Below are 22274 nucleotides of genomic sequence, written 5' to 3' on the forward strand. Positions count from 1 at the left end.
CCCCCCAAAAGAGACTCAAACGGTCTTTACCAAAAGAGGGGCAGTGCTCACCAGCTGAACAGAAGCACACGCCCACTCCTGTCATTCCTTGCTCCAAATTATGTGATCCTAGAATTAATTCCAGGGGACTTCTCTGGTGGCTCAGCGGTAAAGAATCCACCTGCCAATGTTGGAGATGTGGGTTCGATCTCTGGGTCCAGAAGATCCCCTGGAGAAGGAAATGGCAACCTACTCTAGTATTCTTGCCTGGAGAATTCCATGGACAGCGGGGTCTGGCAGGTTACAGTCCATAGGGTCACAAAGAGTCAGACGTGACTTAGAAACTAAACAACAACAGAATTCCAGGACTGTCTTCTTGATAAATATTGGTTGACAGGTACTTTGAAATGTCAAAGGCATTTATATACCTAAAGATTCTTATTTTTGTTTCATTGAATTATCTTTATTAAATAGATTTTACATCACAAAGATGATAATATGCTTTGGGTAACTATTGAAACAAAGCAAAAATATGTAGAGAAACGCAAAACCATTTTTTGTCACCCCATCCCAACTTAGCAGGCTGGGGTGTGTGTCTTGCACACTTTATTCTCTGCTCATACATGCTATTGCCTTTCTTTTGTTAATGTTGTTAGCTTTTACAAAATAGGCAGTAAAAAACTTGCCTTTTTCACGCCATGGCATCCCTCTAGAAGCATGAGTTCAGGTCCATCTCATTTTATTTTTAAAATTTATTTTTTTGTGTGCACCGAGGGGCATGCAGGATCTTAGTTCCCCAACCAGGGATGGAACCCGGGTCCCTCTGCAGTGGAGTCATGGAGTCTTAACCACTGAACCACCAGGGAAGTACCGGGGTCCATCTCATTTTAAAAGTATTTGTTAATTTGTGAGTATCTGCATGTGACTTAAGATTGAAATAATATAAAATGAGTTAAACAAAGGTTCCGCTCACGTCTGCTACCCATCCTCCTTCTTCCCTTCCCTAGAAGATTAGAGATCCTTCCAGAGAGTGTCTGCATTTACAAATATCTACAACTGTAAAATTTCCCACATGAATGAGAGAGTATTTTTTTAATTTATTAGCGTATCTTATCTCAGTACAATAGCACGCTTCCTCGCTTTATTCTACAGCTGCATAGAGCTCCTTGTGGGCCTGTATCCTCATTTATGAAGAGTCTCCTACGTATGGCCCCTTGGGGTGTTTGCAATCTTTCGCCACTGCAAACAGACGTGTAGGAAGTATCCTTTTCCAGGCATTTGCCATAGGATGGGGGGTCTGAGAGAGGAGTTCCTAGAAGTGCAGCTGTGAAGGTCAAAGAATTTGTGCAGTGGATGGATACAGCCCAAGTCCCATATTCCCACTACGCGGGAACTTTACACGCCTCGCTCCCCGGCAAAATATTGGAACCTGCCTGTGTGTCCATCTTCACCAACACAGTTGGTCATGAGTGGAAACTGGGTCTCACTGCAGTTGAACGGTCTCTAAAATAGAGTTGGATGAAGTTGGGGTGGGCGGGAACGCTGGGGAGATACTTGCCTGTCTTCCTGTGGCAATACCTCTGAGCCGTGCCCTCTGCTCTCCTCTGTGTTTTTCTGCAGAGCAAGCTGGTGAAGTACTTCAGCCGGCAGCTGTCCTGCAAAAAGAAGGTCGCCCTGCAGGAACGCAACGCTGAGCTGGATGGCTTCCCCCAGCTCCGGCACTGGTTCCGGATCGTCGACGTGCGGAAGGAAGTCCTTGAGGTGACTGAAGGCGACCCCTGCCCCATGCCCCTTACCAGCTGGTAGCCAGCCCCCTCAGGCAGTGGGATTTTGGCTGTGTCTTTCACATAGTAGGACTTGAATATGTGTGGGATGAAAATACAGAGCATCTCTGATGCTCTGAATGAATGAAGTCAGCAAGAGGGTGTTCCTAGGGACTTCCCTGGTGGTTCAGCGGTTAGGGATCCGTGCTTCCACAGCAGAGGGCACAGGTTCGATCCCCGGTCAGGAGACTAAGAGCCCACATGCCACACGGTGTAGCCAAAGAAAGAAAGAGTGTGGTTCTAGAGTCAGGTAGACCCTCTGCAGCTCTGCCACTTAAGGACTCGCTTGGTGACTTGGGTCAAATCATTTTACCTCTTAGATCGGTGCTGTCCAGCAGAATGTTCCACTATGATGGAAATATTTCATATCTGTGCTGCCTGATGCAGTGGCCAGCAGCCAGATGTAAGCTACTGAGCACTGGAGCTGTGGTCAGTGCATGCGGCTGAGGAACTGAATTTTTAATTGTATTTACTGTTCATTAATGAGGCCAGTGGCCACTGTACCAGGCAGCACGGTCTTAAGACATTAGTTTTCTCTTCTGTTAAATGGGGTAACGATTGTCTCCTCTTCTTAAGTAGCTGATGTGATAAAATGAGATAATCTGTGTAAAATGTTCAGCCCATAGTCTGAGACCTATTTGTACCCAGGAAATGGCAACTTACTATTATTGTTATTATTGTCATTGCTGTTGTTGAAAACTTAGGAAGTAATGGGTTTTCCAGTGACAAAACCAAGACACCTGTTGTCTTGTGTCCACCCTCCAGGGTGGACCACATCCTTAAGGTTTCAAGTGTGGTGAGATTTCCTTACCCTCTGGGATCTTGGGTCCCCACTATTATCAGTGACTGCGTGGAACCTTTCCACATTCATTGAATCTTCAGGGCCAGGCATAGTATTGAAGGCTTTACACGCAGGATCTCAGCTCTGGAGAGTGTTCAGACCGTCACGATGACCTCTGAGGTTGGTACGGCTGTTACCCCATCGTACAGAGCAAGGAACTGAGGCTGGGAGATGGAGGGACTTGCCCTGCTAGTTAGTGGGAGGATTGTGCTAGCAGGAAGAGCCAGCTCAGACAGACTCCAGAGGATGAGGTGGGAAGCACGGTGCTTTCTCCCTGTTTTCCTGATATGGGGGCCTTTCTGAGCAGGGGAGAGGGGTTGCTGGGTGTGCCCCTTGCCTGCAGGGCCAAGTGCTGTTTCTCAAGGCACTCCCTGCTTCCTTCTCGGAGGAAAGATCCTCTTCTGCCTTTTGTTTTTTTTAGACCTCGTCGTCAATGTGATCTTGCCTGAACCCACCACATCTAACAGTCCTGAACTGGGGACGCAGGACCTGCCCACGTTTCCCCATCCCCTCCATCCCCGCCAACACCATCTTGCGCCTGCGCACCAGATGGCGTATGCGTCTGTGTTTCTTAGTGTCATTCCCAGGATGGTGGTTTCTTGTGAATATCCTTCAAATGAAAGGTCTCATAAAAGTTCGAGCAGTACATTTTATTTGCTTGACCCTGTATACACTTTTCAGAGGCTTTTGGGACCATTTATTTATCAAGTGAGGCGAATAAGATGGAGACTAATCGTCAGGGGTTGAAAACTAGTGGCCTTCTATCTTATCTTGTATCTGATGCACAGATTTTTTTGTTTGTCTGAAAAATTATTTTTGAACCCATATGTAAAAGTTGAAAGAGTTTGCATAAAAAACCCAGGTCTTCGACTTCTCTTGAAAAATTGGAATTGCTGACATACAGAACTGAATTTGTCTGGTGTCAGTGAACCGAATTCTGCTTTCCCTTAGGAAACCGCAGGCGAGTTTGCAGCTCTGCTCATTTACATTTACCTGGGCTGCAGGTGCTTGAGCTCTGGCTGTCACCTTAGTCTGTTGGAATAAACGAAGTCCAAGGCCATCCACCAGGCGGTGTGGATGCAGCTGGGTTTCCAGGTCTCTCTCTGCAACTCCCACATATGTCCACAAGAGGGCCACCTTCTGCGGAGGAACAGGCACTTTAGAGAAAGCTCCCGAGAGACTGCCTGGGTTCAAACTTACTGGGTGACCCTGGGTAGTGGTCTGACTTTTCTGAATTCTAGTCTCCTATGTACAGACTGGTGATGATGGTAAATGTACCTGCTTTATGTGGTCTTTGTGACCTTGAAAGAAAATCCACGAAAAGCACTTAATGTGGTGTTACATCTGTTTCATTTATTATTATTATATCCAACAGAAATGCTTCTCCTCTTTTGGCTCAAGCATGTTAAAGCCTTCTGCCTTTTTTTCTGTCATTCTTCCTTTTGTAATGTGTGGGTGTGAGCTATAAACTTTAGTGTAAATTGAGTATTTTGGAGGATACATAATAAGATTAAAACACGCAAGTGACTCTAGCGGCAAAGAGGAGAATTCTTTTATGTTGTGAATCATCCCTTCTAAATGTATCTCGTTTTATATCAATACTTCCAGATCCTGGTCCATCACCTTTCTTAAAGTGGCGCTACCCCTGTAACAGTCCCTATTTGAGAAAGCTTCTATGTGACTCATTACTGTTCTCTCCACCCCTGACCCAGTGAGTTGGAAAGGCACTGTCTGGGTTTCAGCTTTTGCCTGGCAGCTTTTTTTTTTTTTTTAATAGATTTTTTTGTGCCGATGTGGTGTTCATCTTTCTGTTGTAATACATAGATGTGGCCACAAGAGGGCAGAACTACTCCACAGTAGTGCCTCGGAATCGCCATCCTTTGATATCTAAAACTTTCTTTCCCAATAAAAATAATACGTAAAAACATTGGTTATCATGAAGTGCTATAATGTGAAGTCTAGTTTTTGTGAATACATAAACATAGAAATTGACAAATTTCGAGGTGTGTCCGTACTGTAGTGTATAGAGACACACGGTTTGGGGGAGGGGAGAGGTTGTGGACAGTGGTGAAGGGCCATCTGACCCACACATTTATACTCGGGAATCTTCCTTTTCTTTTCCCAGCCCATGTTTTCAGAGGTGTCCTTTTCCCCTACTCCATGCAACGCTCCACTTTGTCTTAGGTTGCAAAATCATGCCTCTAGTCGGGCTCAGACACAAACCCTGTTTCATTGACAGCACTGAACCACCCACAGGGTTCCAGCCCCCATTTCCCCTGAGGGCTCCTGAAGCCCCAGTCTGAACCCTAGAATGTATGTGGCTTTGAAAAAAAGAAGCAGGGAATGGAGACCAGCCATCAGGACACTGGGGCTGTCCGGTTTGCTCTGCTCTGAGATTACCCTGGATTTGCGGCAAGTCAGTGCAGTCCAAGCCGGGTAGGAGGCATGGAGAGCCATCCAAGATGAGTAAACTGGAGCCTTGCCCATAAGGAGTTCAGGAGCTGGATGGGGAGACAGACAGGTAGTTGCTGCTGCTGATGCTGCTAAGTCACTTCAGTCGTGTCCGACTCTGTGTGACCCCATAGACGGAAGCCCACCAGGCTCCCCCATCCCTGGGATTCTCCAGGCAAGAACACTGGAGTAGGTTGCCATTTCCTTCTCCAATGTGTGAAAGTGAAAAGTGAAAGTGAAGTCGCTCAGTCGTGTCCGACCTTTAGCGACCCCATGGACTGCAGCCTACTAGGCTCCTCCATCCATGGGATTTTCTAGGCAAGAATACTGCAGTGGCTTGCCTTTGCCTTCTCCGGACAGGTAGTCAACGGCCACCATTTACAGACTTCTCCAGCGGTGTGGATACATAGCATATGAGCATATGTGCTACCTTACAAAGCTCATGAGCTTAAGATTCCCATTTTACAGGTGAGAAAAGTGAGGCTCAGAGAGGTTAAGTGATTTGCTCAGGGTCATCTAGCTACCGAGTGGCAAAGCTGGATCAGACAGATCCAGGCCTGTCCGACTCCAAGACTGCAATCCCCATCAGATGTCCACCCAGAGCCTGGCGTTCCGCTAGGTACCACGAGAGGGCGGCATAGAGGCCCCCCTCTCGGGGCGCTTCGGGTCTGGTTACCCTCCTCTCTCTCCGTCCGCTAGGAGATCACCCCGGGCCAGCTGAGTCTGGAGGACCTTTTGGAGATGACAGACGAGCAGGTGTGTGAGACCGTGGAGAAATACGGGGCCAACCGGGAGGAGTGTGCCCGCCTCAATGCCTCCCTCTCCTGCCTCCGGAACGTCCACATGTCAGGTGAGCAGACCCGTGGGGATGGACGCCCGTCCCCAGCGCGGGGCGCTGCCGCGGGTTCCTGCGCCTGCACCTGCCGGCCAGGTTGAGGCGGAGTCGGCTCTGGATGGTGTGTGCCGCTCATGCGCGGAGGAAAGGGGCCTGGGCTTCGGAGCCAGAGGTGGTCGCGGCCGCTGCTCTTGCCCACCCTTCTGAGGTCGTACGGCATTTGGTTCTGGATCATTAAGGTTCAGATACGGAAATATTGGACGTGTGTGAAAGCCGAGGGGTCTTTTTACCTTACACATTGTGACATGCCTTTGTATTTAGGCTCAACATCTAACTTATTTTCTTGCATAAATAATATAAATTCATTGTAAAATAAGTTGAAAAAATAGATTAAAATAACAGCGCCAAGTCCCCACCCTCTGCTGTTGTCGTTTTGGTATAGTTTTTGGTGTATTCTTCCTGACAAATGTGTATGTATGTAGTGTCTTTAAATGGTCAATGATAAAACCATAAAATTAGGGCTAGCCATACATATATGATTTTGAAACCTACTTTTTTTCACCCAGCAAAATAAGCTCTCACTTGTTTTATCAGTTTGAGGTCCAAATATATTGTCATCTTCCTTTGCTATTTCTCATTAATTGCTCAAATCTCTGTTTGCCCTGATTAGCAAGATACCAAAAATCATCCTGATTGAGACTTCCTGCTTTCCTCTAGTCTCATGATTTCCCCACAGTTTCCGGGGTCTTTTCAGTCCTAAGAGATCAACTCTGCAAACATCAGCCAAGGAAAAGCATTATTGGTCCACCTGCGCTGTTGTTTCAGTTCCTGCCACAAAGAGTCGCTGCTGAGCACTAGTCTGGCACAGTCAGGTGGATGCTTATAGGTGCCCTGGATGGAGTCAACATGCCACATTTTGTGAGTATTTATGGAATGACTATATGTGCCAGCAGGGCTCGGTGTACGGAAGTGCACAGAGTAGAACATATTTGAACAGGTCATTGGGCCAGCTCCCCCACAGATGCCTTTATGTGTTCTTTCTTGCTAGCGGATTCTAATATGGCTACAGTCATCATCAGGTAGCTGTGAGTTGGGGGCTGTCTTGCCTTGAAGGATATTTAGTGGCATTTCTGGCCTCTGTCCACTAGGCACCAGTAACACCCCCTGTCATGACAAACAGAAATGTCTCTAGATGTTTCTAAATGTTCCAGGGAGGGTGCACCATTACCCCCGGTTGACTAACTATAAAGGTTATGTTATTCTTCACTCTAGCACAATGCTATTGACTCACCTAATATTTGCATAGTTAAGAAAGACACTCAGCGCAGACAAAACCTGCTTCAAGGTGACTTCTCTCCCCCTACTGTGAGAAGCAGCTGGCAGTTTTCTCACCCTTAAAAAATTGCACCGAATTGCAGTATTATATCACAAACATCTTCCTCTGTAAATAACTGCATTTGCTGCTCATTTTTAATGCCTGAATTCTGCCACCGTTTATTTCACCCATCTCCTAGTTCTAGAAATGTACATTGTGTCTGTTTTTCTCCTATGATAAGCACTGCTGCAGTGAACAGTTTTGAGTGTTGACTTTAGGTACATCCTTGGTGATCCCTGTTGTCTGAATTCATATGAGTGGGGTTCCAGCAAAGTATGTACATATTTTAAGACTTCTGGTGAACCTTGCCACATGACCTCCCCAAAATTTGTGCCAATTTTTGCCTCTCTCCCACCCCTACCACCCTACCAGGTATGAGAGTGAGCATTTGAGGTTAGGTTCTTAATTGTTTTTCAGAGTTAATATCTTCTCTTCAGAACTGTGCTGCTGAGTTTGAAAAAGTCCTTATAAATGAGCTGGACCCCAGTTCCTCCTGAGAAAGGGGTTTATGTCACCTTGCCATGGGCTGGACCATCATCCTCTGTAACATCCTGGGCTGGTTGAGACTTGAGAAGGCCTCTAATCTGGTGTTTTCCAAAATTTTTTGACCAAGATGCACAGGAACAAATATAACTTGTGTTGCAACCCTTTACACACATGCAAATACACAAACACACATGTACACGTCCACATACACAAGGAAAAGGAGTTTCATGAAATAGTACTCATTCTTACTCTGCATGGTATTTTACACACTCTTTTCTGGTGTATTCCATATCATTTACTGCATGCTGGTGATGACCCACCACTTTGATCTCACACTCCACTTTGGATTTTGAGTCACAGCTGAAAGAAAATATTGATCTTATTGATCCTCCTGCCTTCACCAACCCTGCCCAGGCGGCTAAGATTCCTTCAATGATGCCCTACCTCTGATGCCACCCTTTGAGCCACTGGGACCTCTAAGGGCTGTGCTCATGCCCAGATTCTTCCGGCACCAAGGTCAGCTTGGGGAGGACCTCAGCGCAATAAAGCACTGTCCACTCAGCTCTGAGTCTCTCTCTCATTTTTAGCTGCACCTTGTGACACGTGGGATCTCAGTTACGCCACCAAGGATGGAACCCACGCCTGCCGCATTGGAAGGCAGGGTCTTAACCCTGGAGCGCTGAGGAAGTCCCTGAGTCTCCTTAATATCAGTATTATACTTTACTTCTGCTCTTCGTTGATGGTGCCACCTTTCACATTTTAGTTTAAACTTTTTTAAAGAGTGCTTTTTTCTAAATGGATGCCTCTCTTCCTTAGTAGACTTAAAGCTGCAAGAGTACAGGGATTGTACCTGTTTTTGCTCACATTTTATTCCTAGCTGTATAGCTAGCCCATAGGAGGGACTCGGTAAATATCTCCATACACCTTCCGCCCTCTTGTAGCACAGGAAAACTCCCCAGTGCCTGCACGTACAGGCTCTCTTATGGATGCCGAGCTCCTCAGATTCTGGCTCCCTTCTGGAAGCCCACTGTTCACTTTTCCTCCCACAAGTCCTAAATACCCAATTAATCTATTAGTTACTTAGGGTTTCCTAGGTGATTTCCCATCTTGACACCCACCCCTCTGGCTAGAATTCCATTCCCCTTTGTCCTCCTGGTGAATCCCTGCTTATGGATGAATGAATGATTCTACCACCAATGATTCTGACCACGTCTAACCGTGACTTCCAGTGTCCTTGACTCACGCCCTCATCTGACCGTTACCTCTCTGAAGCAGATGCGGTTGGCCGCGTGCCCTTCACCCCTCTGTTGCTGGCAGCTGGCCCAGGTTACCTGCCTGTGGTGAAGGAAGTTTGGGAAGACCACCTGATGTGTTTGCTACTCATCTCCACCAGGGGGAAGCAGTGAGCCACCCTTCAACAATCCTTGCTTTACCTTCTCTTCTCTCAGAAATTACCATTGGTTCCTTGAGGTTTCAAACTCTCTGGGGAGCTGGATGGTTCCTGTCATTTCCCCAGCCCTTCACCTTAACTAAAAATGTATCCCAAACTAGAGGAAAACACACACACACACAAAAACACACGTGAGTCTTTCCCACTAGATTCTAGTTTCTCAAGGGTCATACCATATTCATCTTTGGTATCCCCACGTCTCAGCCAGAAAGCTGGAGCCTCCAATAGTCAGTGAAATCAGGTATTTAAAATTCTGGTGTGTAGTGGGGACTCTATGTGTGTTTGTTGAGTGACTGAAGGAATAAAAGTTGTGTTGAGAAATCCATCTGGAAATCAAGCTTGTAGAGACAAGGGAGCTTTCTGTCTGGCCAGGAATGAGTGTAATCTCTGCCTCTGTCTCCGAGCATAGGGGCAGCTTGATTTTAGAGTTGTTAACTCTAGTCTTAGTTTTCTCCTTGAGTTCTGGGGCTCTCCTTATTTCCGGGTTTCCAAGGAACCCCAAAGATAGGAAAGCTTAACCTTTTCATCTCTTCTCACAGTTTGTTAGATCAGCTTTTGCCTGACACCAAAAAATACTCAATCCTCCCTTCAACAAGCTCCAAGAACCCCGAAGCCAGGGTGTCTTAACCTCTCCTTATCATATCAGCTGTGACCTGAAACCAGAAAGAATTCATTCGCTCATTTAACAGAATTTATCAAGGCCTCAAGTATGCCAGGCACTCTCTGAAAACACGTGCTTAGATATATGTCTTCATGGAGTTTACATTCTAGTGGGGGGAGACAGGCAATAAATTATATCATAATAAGCGTGTACATTATAAAGTGTGTTAGACTAAGAGCTGTGGAGAAAATGAAAAGTTGAGCTGGTGAAGGCGGATCAGTAGTGTCCTCTGGGAACAGGGGACAGCTGTCATATTAAAACGAGTGATCAGGAAGGCCTCCGTTCCCTTCACTGTTTTCCTTTCCAGGGTCTCCTCAGTCAGCTGCTCAGAGTATGGAATCCGGCATCAGACAAACCTGTCAGCTAGGTGCCTTTGAGTTCGGTACCTCCTGATTCTGAGCTTAGTTTCATAAGTAGAGTGGAGATGACGATCATTTCCACCCCACTGACTTTCGGGTGGATTACAGGAGATGATGCAGGCAGTAAGAGATGAGAGTTTGATCCCTTGGTTGGGAAAGTCCCCCTAGAGGAGGGCATAGCAGCCTGCTGCGGTATTCTTGCCTGGAAAATCCCATAGACAGAGGAGCCTGCAGACTGCGGTCCATGTGGTCGCAAAAGAGTCAGACACGACTTAGTGACTAAAACAAGGGTGGAGATGATGATCGTTTCCACCCCACTGATTGGTGGATTACAGGAAATGCTCAGGCAAAGCACCGTTCCTGGCCTTGGTTAAGTGCATTGTCACTTTTACTGTTGTTATTGTGGTGATTATCACCATCCTACAACCACCGTCCCCACATTCCTGCTTCAGTTCCCATGATCACCGTCATCACCAGCATCGTGACCGCCGTTACTGTCACTAGAGCCTCTAGCCTTTCTCTGCCCCCAGCTCACTTTCCTCCGCCTTCTTTCCACTCCCTCTCTCTCTGTTTTTCCTCCAAAGGGACCCTGGGCTTCAGTTTTCTGACTCCACTCTCTAATTCTTTGTTTCTCTTTGATTTCTCTTCCCTCTGAGCCACTGTCTTGATGATTCTTTAGAACCTACTTCCCACTTTTTGCCGGCTTGATTGTTCTCTTGTGGTGGCCCACCTTTCCTTGGCTAAAAAAATAAAAATAGAAGTCCAAGCTATATCCCACTGCTGTGGTCACGATAGACCTGAGGTCCTAGGGTGAAAATGGATTTCGCTGCTAGAAGAGTATGTTCTTGCCATTCTTCCCATCCCCCGCCCCCCAGCTGCCTCCAGTCCAAGACTTGAGACCTTGGGTACAAAGACCACAGGCTCCCTTCCTGAACTTTCCTTTCCTGAGTCACAGCTGCCTTACCAGAGGAGAGCCTGGTGGGGCATGGCTCCAATATCAGAGTGCTGTTGCTGTGGCTTTCTTTCTCTTTTCTGATGCTTCCTGTTTCTCTCTATGCTGTTTCTTGGCTTTTTGATTATTTTCAGCCTAATTATGCATGGTCACTGTGTCTTCACTTTCCTAAGGGAAAGACCCAGGTTCAAGATAAAGGAAGACCTTGCTTTTCCACCCTTTTCCTCACCCCTCCCTCAGGCACATGTGTCCAGCACTCACTACACATCTGACACTGTGCTGGGTTCCAGGGCTGGAGGACTCTCTTGGAACTTCAGCATGGAGCTGCGACCAACAGGAGGAGGAGGAGGAGGAGGAGGTCCCCTGATGACTACGGGATGGTGGGATCATGTGGAAGTTCATGGCCTCCACAAGGGAGCATGGAGCATCCCAGGCATGGAGAGACCAGCGTAGGGCTGGCTCATTGGGAATGCTGGGGAGAGAGGTTGGAGCTGGGGTCAGACAGAGGGCAGGCCAGCCCTCACGGTGGACCAGGGCATGGAGCTTTTCCGGTGGGGTTTTGAGTTGAAGATGCCTGGATCACTTGTCTAGTTTTCAAGCAAACACTGGCTGCAGATTGGGTGGGTGGCTTGGAGTGAGATGCCAGGAAGTATCAGAGGAGCCCAGGGGTGCCACTGGCAGACAGGTGCCTGGGGGCTTGCTTTCTTGAGCACTCACCCCAGCTCTTCCTCCCCTAAAGGTTAGGGGTTGGTGGAGGGTCAGAAAACTGGCAGCCAGGAGACAAACAGAAGGCAAAGTGGCCCCAAATTAGGACAGCTTCAGACGCTCTCTGGTTTCTCCGCAATTTGGGGATTGAATGAAGCCACCAGGAGCCCGCCTTCCACTAGAGCCTTCCCTCCACTGGAACAAAGAATAGGAGCCGTCTTGATTGCCCTGTTGTTTCAGTTGCTTCTAACTTCGGGCGGGCTGGGCTGGGTGGTGCAGGACGAGCCGCCCCCCCACAGCCCCCAGGTTTGCTGGGTTCCAGTCCCTTTCCTGTTCATGCTCCAGAGTCTTGCTTCCTGGGCTCTCAGGAATCCCGGAAACAGCATGGCCCCCTGTTAGGACTCTTGATGCAGGTGACCAAAACCTACTGTGATCACCCTCACGCAGACACAGCTCATTCGTTCACCCCCAAAATTACGACTGAACGTCACAGCAGGGGACTGGACACACAGCAGTGGGCATGGCCAGCCAGCTCCCACGGACCTTCTGTTCTAGACCTGAGCCATCCCTTATGGCAGCCACTAGACTCATGTGGCAAATTAAAGTTATATTCATTAAAACGAAATAAAATTAAAATGTCACTTCTTCCAGGGCACCAGTCACTCTTCAGGTGACCCATCGCCACCTGTGTCTAGTGGCTCCCCTATTGGAACAGCCCGGGCTTCTGTGTCACTTGCATCATCACAGAAAGTTCTGTTGGAACGCTCTGCTCTAGAATATATAGAGAGAAGTAATAAGTAAGAGAAGTAACAAACGGTGATCAGTTTTATGCAGAGAATTATAGAGAGTGCTGTGACGGTGACTTGGTGGCTGGTTCTGATGGGGCGGCCACAGAGGGAGTGTCAGCCAGGGTTCTTCCAGAGAAGCAGAACCCCAGGTCAGCACCCTGTCCGGGGCCTAACCTGCCCTTCCCGACCCAGCCTCCTCTCCTGCTTTCTTGAAAGCTGCCTTTCGGCCCCTCTGTATAGCCCACTTGTTGCTTCCCCTGCACTACCAGCTCTGGCTTTTGTGGACGTCCCCACCATCCCTCTGAGTTGAGAACAGAGAGAGCCTGGCCCCCTGCTGTTCTCTCTGCTCAGCACCGTGGTTGCGCCCAGCAGGTGCTGAGCAGAACTGGGCACAAAACTGACCCTGAACTTGTACCGTATGGTCTGTGGGGGCTGAACTGTTTGAGGATTGCGGTTCCACGTGTACCGCACTGGATGAGCCAGGTCAGACCCAGACGGACCGTCACATCAGTAATCAGATCACAGCTCCTTCTCCCAGGCCCTCCATGTCTTCACCAGCCCACCACGCCTGGCTCCTCTGACTTTGCTTTTCCTTGGAAGGCCTGCCTCAGGGCCTTTGCATGGGTCATTTTTTCTGCCTGGAATGCACTACCCTAGTCTGCCTGTGGCTAATTCCTTGTCACTTGGGTCTCAGCTCAAATGCCACCTTCTCCTGGTCCCACCTCCCTCTCAACCACTCATTTCTTCACGGTCCCTATCATAAATACAATGATTTTTTTTGCTTAAATGTTTGTTTCTCTACCTCTTCTCACTAGAACAATGGTTCTCACACCTGAATATGCGTCAGAATCCCCAGAAGGCTCTACCCTCAGAGTCCCTGGTTCAGCCAATTTGGGGCAGCACCCAGGAACCTGCATTTTTTAAACAGTTTCCCAGGGGATGCTGCTGCTCCTGGTTTGGGGCCTGCACTGTGAGAACCACTGTGTCGAACTGTCCCAGGGTCTAACTCAGAACCAGAGTGTCAGGAGGAGTTACTGAGTGACTGGATGAGTGACGGTCCATGGTAATGGTCACAGCAAATACTGCATTCTTGCTGGGCCAAGAGCTGTTCTGGGTAACTGACATGCAGCCTTAGCTTACTTAATCATTTCCACAATCTCGTGAAGTCTACGTTGACTATTATTTCTATTTTCTGGTAAGAACACTGAGGCTCAGAGTCACACAGCAACTGAGAATCAGAAACAGGGCTTGTGGAGAAGGAAATGGCAACCCACTCCAGTATTCATGCCTGGGAAATCCCAGGGACAGAGGAGCCTGGTGGACTACGGTTCATGGGGTCGCAAAGAGTCGGACATGACTGAGCGACTAAGTGTGCTCCGGTGTCATATCCTGGCATGGAATACAGTCATGGCTTTGGGTTTCCCAGAGACAAAATCAAATCAGCTTAGTGGAAGAGCTTACCCCAGAGAAAGTACAGCATATCACTTCATAGAATATAAGAAGGTAGAGATTGCTAGTCCTGATGCCCTGAAAACACTGGTATTTCAGACTTCATGGTTGGTTCTTCAAGTGGCTGAATTGCTTTAATACCTAGATTTTATCTGATGCGTCAGAAATCCCAGACCACACTTATTTTATATTAAATCCAGAGCAGCCAAACGAGAAAAAAACAAAACAAAACACAGAGCTTGAACCTGGGTCCATCCTAAGTTTGTGTGGCTCCCTCCTAAGAGAGAGGTGAGGGCAGCTCTCCCCTTACCTCTGAGAGCTCCATATGTCTCCCTCTGTTTGCTCGGCTGAAGTGTCTGCCCTTGGTGGGGGAAAGAGGTTGCAGGGATGTAACCGCTTAAGCCAGAACAGAGATAAAAAGAAAGAACATAAAGCCTGAATGAAATGTAACTACCAAATTGCCTGTTTGCAGAGCACCTTCAGTTGTAGTAAGAACCCACATGCAGATAGTTCCTTTCGATTCTCACAACCTGGTGAGTGGTAGGTAGGCAGAACAGGATGAGTACCCATTCCACAGATGGGAACACTGAGGAAAAGAGAAGGTTACTTTGAGCCACCCAGGATCTCACAGAGCTGGGATTGGAACAGCAACGTCCCTTTCCTGCTTCTCAGTGCAGAACCCCTTCTCTTGTCTGATGTCAGGAGTGGGGTGGGGATGATGGCAGTGGCCATGTTTCCCCTCCAGGTGGGATCCTGGAGCTGGGGAGAATGGGGTGCTGCCCCAAGCTGGGCATGGCTGGGAAAGCTCAGGAGTCCCTAGACCTGCTTCAGAGTCTAGGGAGACTCCCCCCTTTTCCTGGCAGGGTTGAGTCTGTCTTGGTGACTGTTTCTGCCCTTTCAGCCATGGAGGCATCCTCAGGTATATGAATGTGTTTGCAGTAAATGTGCAGGAGGAAGGTAGAAAGGGCAGGGATGATGGAGAAAGATGTTACGATGTCATGGTATTATTTGGAACCGAGCTGTTTTCCCCTCCCCCTAAAATGTCCCAATATTGTGACAGCACATTGCTGGAAACTACAAGAGGATTCTAGTTCTAACAGTCACGCTTTTTACTCAGGTAGTTTCTCCCCCCTATTGTTTAGTAGTAAATAAACTATTTACTATTTAAATAATTTTCCTATTTACTGACTAATAATCTTATATGAGAAGTAGCCAAGCTATTGTTTGGGGAAGGGAAAAACAAGGCTTTGTTTTGATCATAATCTGCATGTTAGTTAGTATTTTAAAAATGGATTCATAGGAGGAATAATGTCTGGAAGGAAATACACTTGGATATTTAGCACAGTTTTTACTAGGGTGATTGAGATTTCTCTTTCGCTTGTCTGCTTTTTCTATCTTTCTGGGTAAGGAACAAGCAGTTGTGTAATTTAAACAAAAAAAAAAAAAAGAAAGGAAAAAATTCCTGCTTGAACCCAGTTTGTTTGGCTCTTTCTGTACCCACCCCTTCTGTTATTTCAACGATTTCTTTGATTAACCCCTTTCTTTGCAACTGTTCAAAAGGGAAAGCTTCCTGCTGCAGTTTCCTGAAGTAAAATTCCCTGCAGCTTAGACAATTCTTGATGATGCCCCAGAAGCAACTTATATGCCACCGCTGCTGGGAAGTCTTCCTAGATTGCCCCTTCTTCACTTTGTGTTAATGATCCCACAGTTCTCTTGTAGTTTTTTTTTTAAGATTTTTTTTTTAATGTGGACCATTTTTAAAGTCTTTATTGAATTTGTTACAACATTGCTTCTGTTTCATATTTTGTTTTTTCTGGCTGTGAGGTTTAGGGTATCTTAGCTCCCTAACTAGGGCTTGAACCTGAACCCCCTGCATTGGAAGGTGAAGTCCTAACCCCTGGACTGCCAGAGACATCCCTCTTGTGGTTGTTTTGATATAAGTCTCTCAGATTAGAAATTCCTCCTTAGCAGGAGCCACCACAAATAGCGATGAGGTATTAAAGCACGCTCTGTATCAGGTATCGTTCTAAGCTGCTTTCAAGGATAACTACACTTAAGCTTCAGAACTTGACCATGAGATAGGGCACGTTGTAGTCCCCAGTTTTCAGATAAGAACACTAAGGAGCAGGGAGGTGAACCTACTGACCCAAGGTTACACGAAGTGACTTGCAGAGCACTAGGATTTGAGTTTTGGCTGACCACAGGCTCTTTTTTTTTTTTGCTTCTTTTGTTTCCTATAAATTACTTAACACAGTAGCAAAAGTACCATTAAAGCAGTTAACAAATACATGAAAGTTAAAGTCTCTCAGTCGTTTCTGACTCTACGACCCCATGGACTATACAGTCCGTGGAATTCTCTAGGCCAGAATACTGGAGGGAGTAGCCTTTCCCTTCTCCAGGGGATCTTCCCAACCTGGGGATAGAACCCAGGTCTCCCTCATTGCGGGCAGATTCTTTACCAGTTGAACCACAGGGGAAGCCCAAGAATACTGGAGTGGGTAGCCTATCCCTTCTCCAGTGGATCTTCCCAACCCAGGAATCGAACCAGCAACTCCTGCATTGCAGGCGGATTGTTTACCAACTGAGCTATCAGGGAAGCCCTGAACAAATACATGAGCAGTCATAATTTAATCGTGGAAATGATGCTCTTGGAGAGAGAGGTTGGTGCATTTCTAGATTTGCTCCAGGAGAGAGAAGTGAGACATAGATGTTTTCTGCCTATATCATTGAGGGCTTGTGTGGTGGAGATAACAAACAGATAATGAAAGAGAATTCACTCTGAATCAGGGGTCACTGGCCAAATTCAGCCGTCTGCCTGCTTTCGAAAATAAAGTTATATTGGAACATTGCCACACCCATTTATTTACATTGTAAAATAAAATTCACATTTGATGTCAAGATAAGAAAAATTTGAACATAAAAAGTTTTCTCTGCCCCGTGACCTCCTCTCTCAGTTCTACTGTGCTTTGCTTCTCTGCGTTATGTGGTGACCAACCTTCCCCATCGGCAGAAATACCTGTTCAACCATAAAAAGCAACATTCTCCGAGCATCAACAGGACAACACAAAGAGAGCACTCCTTCTTGATCTTAAGGGGCCACAATGATGCTTAGATCTGGATTGTGTCAACTGTCAATAATGTGTCACTTAATGTATAGCCCTCTGTCTCAAAAAACTTACATACTGTGCCTTGACTTCTAACAGGCAGAACAGTTCTTGGAACTTTCCGAGATGCCGTTCTTGGGTTCCAATCTCAATTTCACTCAAATAAAATTTTCCATTTCTTTCTTAGATCGATGGATTAAATGTTCATTGACAACATATTATGTTATCTATAGCTGTTCTCACACAGCAGCGGCAGAATGGAGACCATCTGGCCCAGAAATTCTATTTACCTTCTGGCTTTTACAGAGGAAGTTTGCTAATAACCCTTATTGTAAAAGACCAAGCAAGAGATCCTAAGTGTTCTTTAAAACAAATGCACGCATGTTCTAAAACAGGAGAGATCTCATCTGATATTAAGAGGAACTTTGGGAGGAGGAAAGTAAGTACAGGATGAGACTGGGGACACTGATGGTGGAGAACTCTGCCATGAGGGTGCATTACTGCTTGCACAGGACAGCATTACCTGGAGCTGTCCTTTATCGAGCACTCACCATTCTAAATGCTCAGAGGAAGGAAGAAAGGGCAGGGAGGATGGACAGGTCCAGAGAGCTTGAATAGCTTGCTCAGGTCACACAGCTGCTACAGGATAGAGCCTGCACTCAGGCCTATGCCAGACTCTGTCAAAACACATGCTTTCAGGGAACTTCCCTGGCGGTCCAGTGGTTAAGACTCCATGCTTCCACTGCAGGGGCTGTGGATTTGACCCCTGGTTGGAGAACTAAGATCCCACATGCCATGCTGCTGCTGCTGCTAAGTCGCTTCAGTCGTGTCCGATTCTGTGCGACCCCATAGACAGCAGCCCACCAGGCTCCCCCGTCCCTGGGATTCTCCAGGCAAGAACACTGGAGTGGGTTGCCATTTCCTTCTCCACACAGGCCATGCGCTGTGGCCAAACAAACAAAATAAAATGAAAGAACCCATATGCTTTCACTGCAATGTCCTTTATGCCGACTTTTCTTGTCTGTTTCCTGCTAGACTGTGAGGTTTGGGGGGTTGGGGATCACACTGCATCTCTCGAGTGCTGCCTGGATTGTGCCCCTGGAGGGTCACTCTCATTTAGGGGGGTCTGCGGGTCTCTTTGGGCAAACATGTCACACCATCCCCATAGGATTCTGAAGGCGGGGGCGCCTTGCACTCCAGGTCTCCCAGCTGCCTCCTTCTCAATTTGGAAAAGGAAACCCGAAATGCCTCCCTTCCCCAGTGACACAGGCCTGTTGATGTGTCCACCCTCCACGTCAGCTCTGTCCTTGGGAACAGAGCTCAGTTTAGCTCCATCATCTGACCATCTTCTTTCTTTAGCACTTTTGTTTTTCCCCTCTCCGTCTGGTACTTTGTGGAGGAGAAATGAGGCGGACAAGCTCTGTAATCGGATACCAGGACACCCTCGGTGACAGCGACAGTTTGCTTCTCTAGCTCTAACTTCTAAAGACCTTTTGCCTTCATTGTCACGGAAGGCGGGGGTACTAAGTGGCAGGCTGGCTGTTTTGCTTTAAACCTTAGACTCCTTGCTTGAAAAAGTTGGGGTCAAATCACTGGCTGGCTGCACACACTTGGATGCTTTTTCCTCCCTGTTTATTACCTTGGACACCATCCAACCGGGGCTAGTACATGATGACTCCTGATGGCCACCAGGGGGCGCTGCCTGACAACCATCCTTTAACTGAGCAGGGAGTGGGGGAGGGGGGAGATCGACACTAAGGTGCAAACTGGAAGAAGGAAGCTCAATCTAATCATCTGAACTTTCAAATAGGGAAAAAAACAGAGTCCCGGAGAGGAGAAAGGCCTGACCCATGTACAGGATGGAAGAATGTGGACTTAATTCTGTGTTATAGACAGAGCATCCGGGCAGGCTGAGAACCAGGGGAACTTTAGTCCCTTGTCCCAACTGGCCTTGTGTGAGCTACACAGCATTGGAGGAGCTCCTGGTTCCTGCCTGCCTCCCTTCGGCTCAAATGGGGTCTTGCAGTCACTAACCTTCCTACAGCCCTCTTGTCACCGAAGCTCTCACCCCCCAGCTCCTTGCCACACAGCAAGACCAATTAAGAGAAGAAAGTGATCTGTAAAGGAGGAATGCTGAAATGTAGTCTCCAAATAATAACTAGTGGAGATGCAGCAGGAGCTCGACAGTCAGTGGCCTGATTCCCTTGGGAGACTTCTGGCAAGAGCAGGGGGCCAGATGTGGGGTAACTCTGGCCGTAAAGGAGCCTCCTGGAGGCCATGAACAGGGTGGCCGCGAAGAGAAACAGCAGGACTTGCTTTGATCAAAATCATCATCTTAGCCTTTGCCATGTGCCTGGCGTGGGGATGTAGAGATTAAAAAAACACGTGGGCTACAGTTGGCAAGGGGCTGGGCTCCTGGATTCCTCTTCTAGCCAGCCTGGCCAAGTTTTGGCACAGTCGGGAGCGTGTGTGAGTTCTGAGCCTGGGATGTGAGTCCTGGCTGGGCCACTGGGCTGTACTAAAGCTGGTTCAGCCCCTTCCCCATCAGAGTCTCTGTCTTTGAAGAAACAGGCATGAAAACACCTGCCCATTTAGTGTTGTCGGGAGGAACAGGTGTGATGATGCATGTTTCCTCCCCTGTTAGGGGTTGCCTCCCCTGCCCGAGCAGAACTGCACTTTGATCCTTTTGGCTGCAGTGAATCAGAAATCATAAGAGCCAACTGAACGGGACAAGCCAAAGGTTTCTCTCTCTGCTCCCCAAAGGCACACTCCTCAGGAGCTGAAAGGTCCTGGGGCCTCAGAGTTGGTGAAGCCCACTCGCCCATGTGCGTGGGCAGTCAGGGGTCATGCTATGACTTCAGACTAGCCCCTGAGTTAGCCAGAGCTAATGCCCCATGGATGGAGGGTGGGTAGTGCAGCCTTTTTTATTATTTTGAAGCAGAAAAAAGATAACACATCACAGCCTTCTTTTCATACACTTGAGAGGTTGGAAAAGTTCTCTCATCGTCTTTTACAGAACCATAAGACTCTTATTTATTCCCCCAAAGCAAGCAAGCTTCTAGACTAAAGAAAGGGCTTTTAAGGCAGGGGATCTGTCGATTTCCACAGGGTTCTTCCTCACACTGCTGACTGTCTCTGGGTGTGGGGTGGGAGGCATTGTGCTTAAGAACAACTATCATCGTCTGTTAATCCCATCAATGTCATGGTCACCAGATCTCAGTCCCCAGGCAGGAGGTTTTCTTGGGCTCCTCAATGACAGCAGACAAAGGGCAGCTCAAGGTTCTCAAACGTGGCACTGTTGACACTTCTGGCTGGATGATTCTTGGTGGTCGGGGCTGTCCCGTGCATTGTAGACTGTTTAGCAGCGTCCCTCCATGCCATGAGCTTTGATGCCAGAAGCATCCATCCTCCACCCCCTCCTCCTTGGTGAAATCCAAAATGCCTCCCGGCGTCCTCAGATGTGCCAGGTGGAGAACCGCTGTCTTGACTTCTCCGAGTTGCTACAGGCTTCGCCCAGCTGATGATGCTCCTGCTCAGATGATGGTGGTGATGATAAGGATGTCAAGGATGATGACAAGTGAAGTATTCTGAGGCCAGATGAAAGCCAGGAAATTTTGTGAAGACTGAGGGTCTATAAAAGCACAGAAAACTGTAATTGAGTTGGACTTGGGCTTATCATGCCCAGAGCATCATTTTCCCAGGGGTCTTTAGTCAAATTTCCAGGAACCAGATGAAAGCCAGGAACCCTGATGTGCCACCCTCCCTCCAGTGAGTGCGTGCGTGCACACACACAGACACACACGCACACGCTCACATTCAGTGCATAATCCTTCCCTCTCTCTCCCCAGGGACCTAGTTAAAACTTCCATCGCTTCTGCAGGTAAACAGCTCTCGATGCCCTGACTTATCCGGCCGTAACCGCCTGGACCAGCCATGTGGCCTGTCTGTGCCTGTGTCTGTAAAATGCCCGGGGACAGGAAGGATGGGCATGAACCCTTCCCCCGCGATTCTGTGTCTCAGGTTTGACCTTCATGCCCAGCCAGTGAGCGGACAGCAGTGACCACGTCCCCACTCTCACCCGCAGCTGTGCGGCTCCGACGGCAGCTTCCACTCTGATGGATATTGTTGCATGGATGCCAGAATCAGCCCAGTGACACCTTCTGGGGACCCTTTGAATATAAGAAGCTTGTTCCCACCCTTTCCTCTTCTGACACCCTTCCTGGGGGCCGGCTCCTTCCCACTGTGTGCTGCCAGCTCTGGGTGTGCTCACCTCCTGGAGTTCCTCTGATTACTTTCTCCGTCATTACTCGGGGGAGCAGGGGGGCTGGGAGAACCTGGGGGGAGGGGCCAAGTGCAGCCCCAGCAAGTTCCGGGGAACTTTCTAGAGGAAGAAACCAGCTACATGGAGTTCCAAGGATGACAGGCTCTGTTTGGGCTTCTTTGCCTACTTACTGAGTTGATTATTTTGTTTTATTGCCCACCAGTGCCAACTATCAGAGCTGCTTAGGGTGTCATTGCTTTTTTTTTTCTCTTTCAAATCATCCTAGCTCAAAAAAGAAGTTTTTATATTTCCAGTATCTTTTGGGGACGTTTTGGGGGCAGTATCTTCCTGAACCATTTTGTGTTGTAAAAGCTGCCTACAGACTTTCAGTGCCAAAGCCAGTCACGTGCACGTTCTTTTTTTGGAAAGAAGGATGTTGTATATACAGAAAATGGCAGGATCTGACCCAGCTTTATCCACTTTCCTTTGATCCCTGTACCCATAATCAGAAGGTGAAAGACAAATTTAAGTTCTTCCTAAGCTCTGACCATGGGCTTTATTTGGCAAGGTCTTTCATGTTCCTGGGCAATGCCAGTTCTATGAGAAGACACCGGCAAAGGCAAATTATGGCAACAGGGCCAGGCCAGAAAAGGTTGGCCCAGAGTTTAGGTTAGAACTTTAGTTATGCGGGAAGGGCTTGGTGTCCAGTAGATTTTCCCCAAACATTCATAGTGCCAATGAATGTGGAAAGGGAG

The 22274-nt window shown here is 47.7% G+C and overlaps 1 protein-coding gene across 1 annotated transcript in view; it reads left to right on the forward strand.

The window, feature by feature from the left end:
• The window catches only part of KSR2 (kinase suppressor of ras 2), a 427400-nt gene that overhangs the window by 82176 nt on the left and 322950 nt on the right, over positions 1-22274 (forward strand). Inside the window, exons 2-3 of the mRNA XM_088827840.1 lie at positions 1600-1740; positions 5794-5944. Of these exons, the coding sequence (XP_088683966.1) occupies positions 1600-1740; positions 5794-5944 (292 nt within the window). The remainder of the gene's footprint in view (positions 1-1599; positions 1741-5793; positions 5945-22274) is intronic.

Source organism: Moschus berezovskii, chromosome 19, assembly GCF_049115385.1.
Source record: "Moschus berezovskii isolate FMDL1 chromosome 19, NW_MosBer_1.0, whole genome shotgun sequence".
Classification (NCBI taxonomy): domain Eukaryota; kingdom Metazoa; phylum Chordata; class Mammalia; order Artiodactyla; family Moschidae; genus Moschus; species Moschus berezovskii.